The sequence below is a fragment of the Berghia stephanieae genome, chromosome 8 (assembly GCF_034508935.2).
Source record: "Berghia stephanieae isolate SIO BIC M18660-M18661 chromosome 8, UCSD_Bste_1.3, whole genome shotgun sequence".
Classification (NCBI taxonomy): domain Eukaryota; kingdom Metazoa; phylum Mollusca; class Gastropoda; order Nudibranchia; family Aeolidiidae; genus Berghia; species Berghia stephanieae.
The window spans coordinates 706,864-720,253 of NC_088367.1; the positions used below are offsets into that span (position 1 = coordinate 706,864).

The 13,390-nt window shown below is 35.3% G+C and overlaps 1 protein-coding gene across 1 annotated transcript in view; it reads right to left on the reverse strand.

Moving 5' to 3' along the window:
- Positions 1 to 10,559, reverse strand: part of LOC144977983 (uncharacterized) — a 22,637-nt gene extending 12,078 nt beyond the window's left edge. Inside the window, 5 exon segments of the mRNA XM_078923389.1 lie at positions 2,450 to 2,656; positions 3,504 to 3,652; positions 6,530 to 6,743; positions 7,173 to 7,256; positions 10,424 to 10,559. Of these exon segments, the coding sequence (XP_078779515.1) occupies positions 2,450 to 2,656; positions 3,504 to 3,652; positions 6,530 to 6,743; positions 7,173 to 7,216 (614 nt within the window). The 5' untranslated portion in view covers positions 7,217 to 7,256; positions 10,424 to 10,559.
- Positions 10,560 to 13,390: the final 2,831 nt, after the last annotated feature.

Consider the following 13,390-nt stretch of genomic DNA (forward strand, 5'->3'; position numbering starts at 1 on the left):
TAGATAGAATATAGTTTAAAGTATAAGAGATGCATAGATAGAATAGAAGAAAAGGGTTTTTTTAATTATATATATAGGATTTTATATATATATAATAAACGAGTAATATATATATAGAGTATTATAATTATTGGGGGTAATATATAAGAGAATATAATTTTATTTAGGATTTAGTATTTTTATAATAGGGGATATATATAGTTTAAGACGATATAGATATATAATAGATATGTAGAACGATAATATATAGAGTATAAATTTTATAGATATATATAGATATTTTTTATATAATAATATAATTTTAGTATAATATATATAGAGTATAATTTTTTAGTATATAAGATTTTATTTTATATATATTTTATATTTGGTATATAATATAATATTTAATATAATAGTTATAGTAATAGAGATCATAATTAATTTATAGAATAGAGAGTTATATATTATATTTTAGAATATCTCGCCAGAAATTTTATATATATTTTTAAATATTTTATATAATTAATTTAAGTAGAGAATATATATATATATATATATAATAATATATAGAATAATATTTGATAAAGAGTAGGATAATATATTTTTAGTTAGATATATATAATGAAGTATAATATAAAAGAGAGAATATATATACAATATATTTTTATAGAATATAGGTAATTTTAGTAGTATCAATTTTATTATAATATAGTATATATATATTATAGTATAATATATATAGATATTATAGTAATAGTAAAATAGTAAGAGAATATTTTTTAAATTTATACGATACTATATAGATAGTTTTTAAAAATTTTTAATTTATAAGATAGTATAATAGATAGATAATATAATTTAATAATATAGATAGAGGAAATCATATATTTAGTAGATATATTATTTTTTTCAAAAACAAACCCCAAAAAAAAGGGTTTAAAAAATTTTTTAAGGGGGAAATTCCCCAAAACCCCCCCCCCCCCTTCCCCCCCCCTCCCCGGGCCCCCGCCCCCCCCAACCCCCAAACCCCCCCAAAGGCCCCCGCCCCCCCCCAAGAAAATTTTGCAAAGGCCAAACGCCCGACACCCGAAAAACGCCCCCAAAAGGGGGAAAAACCCCCCCCCCAAATTTAAAATTTTTTGGGATTTAGGTCAAAAACGCCCGACACCTTGAATTTTCAAAAACAGGTCAAAAAAGCCCGACAAAAATTTAATTACAGCAACAGGCCAAAAACCCAACTTTTTTTTAAAAAATCAGGGGGGAAAAAAAACCCCACACATTGAAAAATTTTTTGCATCAGGTCAAAACGCCCGACACAAAATTAATTTAAAAACCTAGGTCAAAAAAAACCCCACCCCCTTGAAAATTTTTTGCACAGGGCAAAACGGCCCCCACATTGAAATTTTCAGCATCAGGGCCCCAAAAAAACCCACCCAAAATTTTTTTAAAAACCAACAAGGGGGAAAACCCCCCGGGGGCATTGAATTTACAGCATCAGGGCAAAAAGCCCGAAAATTTAAATTTTAGCCTCAGGTCAAAACGCCCCCCCTTGAATTTACAGCATCAGGTCAAAACGCCCCACACTTGGGGAAATTTAAAAACATAGGTAAACGCCCGCACATTTTTTTTCAGCAAAGGTCAAAAAGCCCACCATTTAATTTACCCCCCCTCAGGGCAAAACGCCCGACAAAAATTTAAATTTTTTTGCAACAGGCCAAAAAAACCCCCACACTTTTAATTCAGCATCAGGTCCCAAAAAACCCCGGGGGAAAAATTTAAAATTTTTTTTCATCGTAAAAAAACCCCCCCCACACATTAAATTTTCAGCATATCAAAAAACCCACAATTGAATTTCAGAAAAGGTCAAAAAAAACCCCACACATTGAAAAATTTTTTCATCAGGTCAAAAAAGCCCCACCCTTTTTTTTTAAAAAAGCAAACAGGGCCAAAAAGCCCGACACATTTTAAATTTTTTCATCAGGTCAAAAAAAAGGGCATTTAAAATTTTTTATCCCGGGCAAAACGCCCACACATTGAAATTTTTTTGTCAGGGCAAAAACCCCACACATTTAAATTTTAAAAAAATTAGGGCAAAAACCCCCACACATTGAATTTTCAGCATCAGGGCAAAACGCCCCCCCCCAAATTTTTTTTTCAGCTCGGTCAAAAAGCCCAACCCCATTTTTTTTACAGCATCAGGTCCAAAAAAACCCCCCCCCCAACATTGAAAATTTTTTTGCATCCCCCAAAACCCCCACATTGAATTTTTCAGCATAAATCAAAAAAAACCCCACACATTGGGAAAATTTTTTGCATCGTCAAAACGCCCGGGCACATTTTTTTTACAGTTTAGGTCCAAAAAAACCCCCCCCCATTGAATTTTCAGCATCAGGTCAAAAAAGGCCCCCCCCCCCTTTTAAATTTTTTGCATAGGTCAAAACGGCCCCCCCAAAAAACCCAATCGGACAAATGGGCTACATATACAAAACATCCCCCTTCCAGGTCAAGAATCTGAAGTTCTTTAAGCAAAGACAAAGGACTGAGATCTGAAACTTCGTTATACTCCAAATAGAGTTCTGTAAGACTGAGCATGGAGGAGATCCCGTCTAACTCTTCTAGGCCACATCGCGTGAGCCACAGAACACGTAGGTGGTGTAGGGAGGAACCCAAATCTCTGGAACAAAAGTGACCAAGTGATTTACATGTCAATGTGAGTCATGCACTATTGGAATATCCGTATGAATTAGAGAGAGTTTAATTTCAATACAATTTTTCAAAAATTAAATAATAATAAAAATAACAATAATAATAAAAATAATGACAATAATAAAATAATAATAATAATAATAATAATAATAATAATAATAATAATAATAATAATAATAACAATAATAATAATAATAATAATATAATAATAATAATAATAATAATAATAATAATAATAATAATAATAATAATAATAATTAATAGTTAAATAAATTATAATGAAAATCTATCATCAAATTTGGCACACTGTCTTGATTTCAAAATAATATATTAATTACAAAGGTTTTCTGTCTGAGAACATTCTTACTCTTACCTATTCATAAAGGAAATTGTCGTGAAAATATTTATTCTGAATGAAATTTTAACTTCCCTTCAGCATCACACATAATTTTGACTCAACTGGTCCTACATATTACAAACCTTAAAGACTGGTATGTGTTGAAATAGGGTTTTCTAACTCCTAATTTATTTCAAGAGACAGAATTACATGACGATTTTTTAAAATATCATATCTTCTTAAGCAGATAATTCATTTGACATTTCTGCATATAAAATATTTCATTTAGAAAATCCCATGTTTGGATAAAAAGTAATATTTGGCTTTTATAAGACGTGCGAATTAATCGAGATCAGTCACTCAAATGAGCAGAAGTATCTTTGATCTTGATAATATAGTATACACTAATTGCAAATAAAATTTAAAACAGTCAGTCTTTATCTTATTCAAAGAAGAAAAAAAACAACTGATTAAATACCGAACACTTTGAATGCAACTCCCGCTCAACTTCAGTTCTGTCAGGTTTGGTAGCATAGAGCCAAAGTTTCCAAGACTAGTTTCCCTTGCATCCACTTTGAGTTCTAATTTTTGAACCATTTGTAGATCGTCAGCCCCAGTCAACATTTGCTGTAAAAGTAGAAAAAAAAATTACATCACTGAATCAGTGAGCTTCTGTTTTCATAATATTTGGCTTTATTTTCAATTAAAATGTCATGTTTTGAATCTCGCCTGAAATACGTAGGTAAGTATACAAAGAACCTCCGATACTTGAAAAAAAAAAAAAAAAGGGGGGGGGGGGGAATCAATCTGCCCACCAGAATGTTAGCAATAGTTCTAAGGTTTTTTTGGGGTTTTTTTTTTCCGAGTTAAAAATTTTTTTTTTTGGTCTCTTTGTTTCTAAGTTTCAAGTAGATGTTTCAAAAGAAGCTAATTAAAGTGTTGTTGACTAGACTTTATTTGGGTTTTTTCTCCAAATATTATTAAACCAAATCTATCAACACAGGTTGTGGATTGTTTGCAAAGAAAAAAATGATTCTCAGATGGAAGCTTTCCAAGGAATTTACCCAATGGAAACCGTACGGTGCTCTTATTGGCTAACCAACCAGCGGCCTCGATGAGAAAAATATCCGCCATTTTGATGTTGGCTGGGAATCGCGTTACTATAGTAAACAAGCGCTGATCGGCCGTTTATGAAAACAAGTTGCTGCTCGCTCGTTTAACTCAAAATTATTCAAAACGATCTCTCTAAAATGATATAAATGTGACTTCTTAAGGTTTTCTTCACGGTCAAAACCACACAACATTCTATTAATGATTACGTCCGAGGCAAAAAGGAATATTGACAGGTCGACCGAGAGTTGAACTCGTGAGACGACAAACATCAATGCGAAGTGTAGCGAGAGTCAAGCTATTGTTTGTCTTGTCCTATTCTATATAGAGAAAAGGATAAATAGTATAGCCTCGTGTGTGAGTGGTTGCGTGTCATAGTCTTGTTTTTAAATTGTTTCTGTTGTTTATGTGTGTAGTGATGACTCTCTCACACTCAATTTCAATGCCGAAAGAGGAATTCCCGCACACAAGAAAGGGGAATTGGGGTGGTATTTGGCATACATATTGTATAGTATCTAGTTCTAAATAGATAACTGATTAGAATTATATTATGATATATAAACACAATGCCAAATACAATTCCGAAGTTTCCTTATTTCAAATGAAGTAAAGCTCCAAAACCTAATGGTAGTGATTGTAGTACTGAGTGTTAGTGAGGTGATGTGGTGTTGGTGGTGGTTGTAGTTGTAGTAGTAATAGTGATGATGATGTGGTGGTGGTGATGATTGTAGTTGTAGTAGTGGTGGTAGTGATGATGATGTGGTGGTGGTTGTAGTAGTAGTGGTAATGGTAATGATATGGTGGTGGTGGTGGTGGTGTGTAGCAGTAGTGGTCGTGATGATGATGTGGTGGTGGTGTTTGTAGTAGTAGTGGTAATGATTCGGCTATGTGGTCTAGTAGTATGACACTCGCTTCCGGATCGGAAGGTCCTGGGTTCGAGCCTCGCGCTCGGCGCATAGTTGAGTCCTTGGAAAAGGCTCTTTACTCACATTCTCTCACCGTACTCAGGTGTAAAATGAGTACCTGGCCGTTAACAGAGTTGTCTTTGTCCGAAAAATTGTAATATCGCCTAACAGGCCTCATGTCCCGTCCTACATGTTAAATGTTGACCAGGGACCCCTTGTAAAGCGCTTTGAGCACATTTAGTAGATATTGCACTATATAAAGCTCAATTTAAAAAAATATATTTCAATGATGATGATATGGTGGTGGTGGTTGCAGTAGTAGTAGTGGTAGTGATGATAATGTGGTGGTGGTTGTAGTTGTAGTAGTAGTGATAGTGATGATGATGTGGTGGTGGTTGTAGTAGTAGTGGTAGTGATGATGATGTGGTTGTGGTGGTTGTAGTAGTAGTTGTAATGGTGATGATATGGTGGTAGTGGTGGTTGCAGTAGTAGTGGTAGTGATGACGATGTGGTTGTGGTGGTTGTAGTAGTAGTGGTAATGGTAATGATATGGTGGTAGTGGTGGTTGTAGTAGTAGTGGTAATGGTAATGATATGGTGGTGGTTGTAGTAGTAGTGGTCGTGATGACGATGTGGTTGTGGTGGTTGTAGTAGTAGTGGTGGTGGTGGTGGTTGTGGTAGTTGTGGTAATGATGATGATATGGTGGTGGTGGTTGCAGTAGTAGTGGTAGTGATGACTATGTGGTTGTGGTGATTGTAGTAGTGGTAGTGATGATGATGTGCTGGTGGTGGTGTAGTAGTAGTGGTAGTGATAATGATGTGGGGCTGGTGGTTGTAGTAGTAGTGTTAGTGATGATATTGTGGTGGTGGTTGTAGTAGTAGATGATGTGGTGGTTGGAAAACACATTACAGGTTATTATAATACATGATTACACACATTCTCTAACTTCATTTTTTGACAGCTTCGTTGTGCCATAAATATACGCAACAGTTCTGAAACATTTTATTGTGGATTTTGATATTGTTTGTTGTTTTTCTTGTGTCGTAATGTTGACATAGATACCAAAGGAATGGGAATTACTACATTCTCAGCCAACAACAAAATGGCGCTGAATGCTTTCATTGGTGGACACTTTTTAGGCTTCGTACGTATTCTCATTCGTTTAATTCTATGAAGCTTTCATAACTACTGTTTACAGTTAAAATGATCCGTTGCAAGGAAAAGATTAATTTTTTTTAAAGGACACAATTTTATGTATCATTTTTCAATAATAAAAAAGATAAAATCATAATTATTCATTTAAATGAAGCAAACTTAACATATGTTGATTTTTTAAAAAAAAAAACAACAAAAAACAACATGAAGTTTGCAATATTCTGAGTATGACATCACATTCCTAACACTTAGCAACAAATCTGAATTAGGAAGCTGAAAAATGCATGATTCCTAATTTCATTCATTGTGATTTTCACTCAAAATAATTGCTCACCAGTTTCCCGGGACTCAAGTATTGCTCTATTAACAAGTCTGACTCGTCTGTAAACAAAGGCGTTGGATTTATCCGACTGTCTTCAAATTCTGTGATTTGTACTCCACGAGCCAGAGCTGATATGGGTCGATGGTCACCCCCTCCCTTTCTCCTCTCTGTCTCATTCCGTTGCCCTGGGGCTGTGCTACTGTCAAGTTCATGCATTCTGAAATGTCTGTAAAGCATGTGAAAAATTTTTAAACGTTGAGGATGACCACATTCTCTTAAAGGAAAAAATAAATGACACTTACTAAGTAATATGGAGAGTTATAAAACAAAGTCGAGCTTTCGTGTAAACTCATAAGTAAAGCTATAAAATTGACTGCATGAAAATTGAAAATGTGTTTGAGTATTTGTATCTGTTTCTGTGTGTGTTTTTTCGTAACACAACCCGATTAATTTGAGCAATGATCGCTTCACATAAATAGCCATTTAATGAATACTGATTATTATTATCATTATACTTATTTTATATCAAAACCATGCAGGCAATCAAGCAAAATAAGGGAATAAGCCTTGAGATGATTTACTAGTTACTGCAGTTGATTAACTATGATTGTAATATCCACTAACACTGATCTACACTCAGGTCGTGTTAACCTACCTGTTATGACCACCTAGCTGTGGACTCTCCAACACCATTGCCATCAGTTTAAATCAATAGACTGTTTCTCACTTTGTGTACAACCTAAGTAAGAAAAAAAAAGATTTAAGTATTAGATTGCTTACACAGCAGTGTAATTCATTAATGAGAATTTAAGCTACATTGAGCGACTATGTGGTCAAGTGGTTTGACATTTGCCTTTGGATTGGAAGGTCATGCGTTCAAGTCCTGAGTGGTGCATAGTTGAGTCTTTGGAAAAGGCTCTTTACTTACATTCTTTCACTGAACTCAGGTGTAAAATGAGTATCTGGCTGTTAACAGCGTTGTCTCTGTCCGAAAAAAAAAATTGTAATATTGCCTAACAGACGTCATGTGTCGTCTTACATGTTAAGAGATGCTATTGACTAGGGACCCATTATAAAGTCCTTTGAGCACGTTTAGTGGATATTGCAATATATAAAGGCTCAAGTTATTTAGAACTAACTGCCTGGAAATCTGACAAATTCAAGGCCTGTTATACATTCCTGTATATTTGTAAATCTTTTAAGGAATGTCATGTCAATCATGAATCATATCATTTTTTCTAATGCAATTGATTCATGAGCAGAGAGGATAAACAAGGCAGAAGTCATTATCAAAAAATTAAGCAATGACTGAAAAAGTAAGAGGACGTGTACTTCCCAATCCCATTTAGCTTTTATAATGGTTTGGCAGCTTCCAGACTGTTTTGGTTTCAGTGGTTAAAACACTCAGAGATTAAACGAGTATGAAAGACGTATATCTGAGAGTATATTCCAAATCCTAAGGTCCCTAGGAATTTTAAAAAAAAAAAAAGGGGGGGGGGGGGGGCAGGGGAATGGGTGCAGGTGTCTATTTATTCTGGGAAATGAAAACTTTATATATATTGTCTATCTCGGCTGTTTCTCCAAGTTTTCAATTGGGACATTGTTAATAATAATAATAATAATAATAAATGGCATTTATATAGCGCTTTACCCCGTTGTCACAGGCTCTAAGCGCTTTACAGTGATATAAAACAAAACATATTACAGTGAGACAAGTGTGAAGGAAACGTGATACGAATTCAATTTAACAACAACAAAATATGAAAATAATATTGCAACATTATGACGTAAAAAGATAAAACTTACAGCGAGATTTGAACGTTGTCAACGAATCCGAGCATCTCACGTGTGACGGGAGAGAGTTCCAAAAATGGGGGGCCGAAAATTGAAAAGACTGTTCACCTATTTTACGCAATGGCTTAGGTTTGACAAGGATTGATTGGTCATTACTTGACCTCAAGTTTCTATTGGGGACATATATGTTTAGAAGGTCTTTAATATAGGAGGGACTGTTCGTGCTCAGGGATTTGTAGACAACAGTACAAATCTTATAGGCAACTCTTTTTTCAACAGGAAGCCAATGTAACTCACGGAGAAGAAGAGTTGCTGACGGGTATTTTTTGTTATTGCGTACAATGAGCCTGGCTGCGTTATTTTGAGCAACCTGAAGTTTGCTAATTTTGTCTTTAGTTAAATTCGCCCAAAGGGAGTTACAATAGTCCAATTTAGATAAAACCAAGGAATTAATTAAAAGTTCTGTTATATGCTTCGGTATTAAATTACGAATTTTGCTTATTTTTTTCATTTCTATGTACATAGATTGTATGGTGTTATTCACGTGGCTTGTCATGGAAAGATCTTTATCAATGATGACGCCAAGGTTTTTTGCTTTATTTGAAAATTCTATTGTGCTATTTCCGAGAGTAATTAGTGATTTATTTGCCTGTTTAAGGATACTCGGTCTTCCACACATTAAAATCTCAGTTTTACTATCATTTAATTTTAACTTATTGTGGTACATCCAAGATTTAATCTCATTAAAACAGCTCGTAATTCGTTGTATTAAGAACTGTAAATTACTAAGGGGTGCTGAATCATATATTTGCGTATCATCTGCATAAAAATGATAACTCAGATTGAATCTGGATATCACACTAGAAAGGGGCTGCATATATACAGTAAAAAGGACAGGGCCAAGAACAGAGCCTTGTGGCACTCCAAAATTTAGTAAAACTTGTTCTGACTGAACACCATTCACCACGACAGTCTGCCATCGATCCTGTAAATATGATGTAAACCATTTAAGGGCAATTCCTTTTATGCCGAACGTATTTTCTAGTCTTCTTAACAAAATGTCATGGTCAATGGTGTCAAAGGCAGCTGAAAGATCTAAAAGGCATAATACATTGATATTGTTAGCATCAGCATTACATAACAAGTCATTAAAGATTTTAAGAAGCGCCGTTTCAGTACTGTGTTGATGTTTGTAGGCTGACTGAAAGGGTTGTTCCAAACTGTTGTTCTTAAGATGAGATGTTAATTGTGTAAGAACTACCTTCTCCAAAAGTTTTGACAAAAAAGGTAAATTTGATACAGGACGATAATTGTTTAATATATTGTGGTCCAGTGATGGTTTCTTCAGAAGTGGTTTGACGAGGGCACTTTTAAAGCACGATGGAACTTCGCCAGTCAGTATGGATGTATTTATGATTGATGTAATGGATGGTAATAATGTATCGATGGAGCTGGCCAAAAGCTGTGCTGGTAGGGGATCAAGGTCGCAGGATTTAATGGGGGCTTTTTTTATCAACTCGTTTATGAAACTAGGTGAAACTGGTTGGAACTTGTCTAAAGGGGTACCACAGAATGTATTTGTATCTATAAATGGTTCATGCCGATCTAGTTCTGAACGAATGTTATGGATTTTGTCTTTAAAAAAGTTGACAAATGTGTCTGGCAAGTCTCTTTGAATGGTTGTAGATGGTAATGAAGTGCATCTTTCACGTCCAAGTAGATCATTGCAGATGTTAAATAATTGTACTTACTTCCATAAAATGCAACGAAAATCCTACTGACTGAGACTGGGGTCTGGGATAGTGAGTCTTCATCCCAATTAATTAGTATATCTGAATCTGGGTTTGTTTACATTTTCAATAATGTTCAACAAAGTAAATTCATGCTTTTGTTAAAATATATACATAGTCTAAATTGAAATAACAAAAGAAAACGGAAACAAGATTTGTAATAAAATATTGATTAAAGGCAAGGAGTAATCAGTAATATTCTGTTGAAAGAGAAAGTAAGAAGATGCAAAGGCAGCAAAGCTTCCATGACAACGGTTTTGTAGGGTAATATTTACACGGTAAAATTGTATATTCGTGACTTCTCTGACGAGAAAATACTTACTTAGTAAAGAAGTATCGTTAATCATGCCAAGAGATCATTTTAAATTTGAAAAATAAATGACCCCGAGTAAACACCTCGAATACCAATCGGTCAATCTCTAACCACAAACTCGGTAGCCATGATGGATTCCGCGTCCTTCACGCATGCGTACACGTGTACCAAAATATTACGAAAGTGACTCCATTGCTTTTATTTGTAGACAGTAATGCTTTATTTAATGTATCCAATTGTATACGTTCCAGTGTGCGTGCGTGCGTGATTGTGTGTGTGCGCGCGCGCACGTGTGTGTGTGTGTTTGGTTTACATTGTTTTAATTGTAAAATGGATGTTACCGCAATCTAATGGAGTTTCAATAGTGCCACACCATCCAGTTTTATCGGTAAACGTCTGCTTTGAATTATTTTCGCTGTTTTGTTTGAGATTATTATCATTAAAAAAAAAATGATATTGACACAAAAGAAATTAGAAAAGTTTGTTATCAATAATATTATAATGACATATTTTAATTGACCCTGGGTTCACATAAAGGAAAAAAGTCATGTGCGCCTAACAGACAGAAAATTCCTCAGGTGCCATGCGTGTTTCTTGTACTTGTAGAGCACTTCCATCTTTGATAGTGATGGGTGTAAATGAATACTTGCAATATTGGGCTACTACTGTGTCACTGTTTTGAAATATTTTTTTCTTCGAATCGTGTGGAATTAAATGTATCTGTCAATGTGTTTGGTGCGATGGCAGTCTTCTTTTTTCTTTTTAAATAAAAACTAGTTGTTTTACTACTCGCTTTCTTTGTAAAGGAGTCCATCCAAGATGTGCTATCTGCATATATCTGCAAACCACCTGGAGTGTATTGTCGTGCATGTTGGCGTTTAGAGTGGCACAGAAGCGATTCTGTCTTTGAACTGTTTAAGGTTTTCAGGGCGAACAACATCTGCAGGCAGACTGTTCCAAATTCTAATCGTTGCTGGAAGAAAAAAAAAAACAACTGCTCATGGCATTGCCCTCTTGAGTGTGGAATTTGGATACTGTGATCATGTCTTCTGGAATTTTCCCCTTGTTGTTGCAGATTCAAGATCATGAGGAACTTCAATCAACTTGTGTATTGAACGGTATAGCATGGTTGCCTTTGCGTGCTTTCTTCATTCTTCCAGATTTGGTCATTGAAGGTAGTTAAGCACGGCTTCAACACTGTATCTTCTGTCAAAATCGCCGAAACGGGCAGTTCTTCTTTGCACCATCTCAACATTTTTCTTGTTTTATTAGTTAAAGAGTCCCACACACTGCTGGCATATTCCACAACAGGTCTTACCAAAGCCGTGTAGCATTTGGCCTTCATGTTTCTTGGACAACTTTATATTTCTTTTGGCTACAACTACCATCCAATGTCTCCTCGAAAGCTGAGATTTTTTCTGACCCCCCCCCCCCCCCTCCCCCCATTTTCGCCAAATGATGATTGAGTAGTTGGATCAGTTAGATCTGGCAGAAATTGCTTTGCAACAGACTATTGTCCAACACAATGGTTAGCATTCAATTGCTATTGTCGTTTATCATTGTAGAAACGCGATAAACTTTGGTCTCATTTACTGGACACAAGATCCTCAATAAATGACTTCCATGATAGTTTTAACTACATATTGTGCAACATCTAGATAACGACTCCCTAAAGAGGGACATGGTGCCCTGGTCCCAGTTTAAATTTTTTTTTTTTTTTTTGGCTTATCTTGTAACTTATTCCTCTTCACATTCGTTCATACTGTGAGTAACAAAAACATGTCGTTATTCCAGGGTTTTTAAGCTGTAAAAAGGGAGCGTGATAAGAAGCCCAGACCAGTGCCTGTGATAAGATATGTCACAACCACATAAGAATGTTGACAAAGAGTGTTTCACTCTCTGATGTGTATTGTCATTTGTTGTGATTGGATCCAGTGCTAGCAGCAATTTCCCTCTTTGTCATCATTTTTGTGTTGATATCAGTAAAAATTTCCAGCTTGACATCAATGGTGAGGATTTTCTTTTCTTGATCGGGGTAGACGCCTTGGCAACAAAGATAAAGCAATTTTATTGGCAGGTAAATATGTGTTCTTATTGGTCAGTAAGTAAGCGAGTAGGCTTGAGTAGGACATCTCATTCACCACAAAAGGAGCGTTTCTATTGTATTCTAGAGTATGAGATAACGCTGGTTGGAAACGAGATTTTTTGTATCAACAGCTGATTATTGCCATATTATATCGGTTGCTAAACAGGGACTGAACTAAAATGAAAGTCTCTAGTTTGGATTTTTCATTACTAATAATTTATAGCAAAAAAATTTGGACTAGAGGTCAACCTCGCTATCCAGGGGTTGTCATTATCCAGACATTGCCATGCTACTTGTTAGACTTTCTTTCTAACGTGCTTGTGCCATGTCCATTAATCAGTGGTCTGTGCCTCGCACTGAAGTCTAATTATATCCACTTTTTTCTGCCATCTTGGATCCCCTGCAATAACGACAACCCTGAATAATGACATGATTTCGATGTCATTATTCATGAGTTGCAATGTATTCACAAAGGGAGAAGATTTACAGAAAAAAAAAAAAAAATCATATCTTATCGATTTAAACAATTATCACAATTGGAATACGGAGCAGTTGCTTGGGACCCCAACCTGAAAGAGGATATTCAAAAACTTGAGAGAGTCCAGAGACAAGGCACCCGGTTCATAACTGGGAACTATAAGAGCAGAACCCCAGGATGCATGACAAAAATGTTAGAAGAAAGAAACCTCATCAGCCTCCAACAAAGAAAAAGAAACCTGTCTGTCATTCGTGTTCAAGATTATAACAGATAAAATACGATCAATAATAAAGACTCCTTTTTCACGCCACGACCAATTTTTTTTTTCATTGCCTTTTTCACCCTGGGTCAGGGTATAGGCCACAGACAAACAGTTTCCATCCTACTCTATCCTGAGCCAACTTTTTTATCG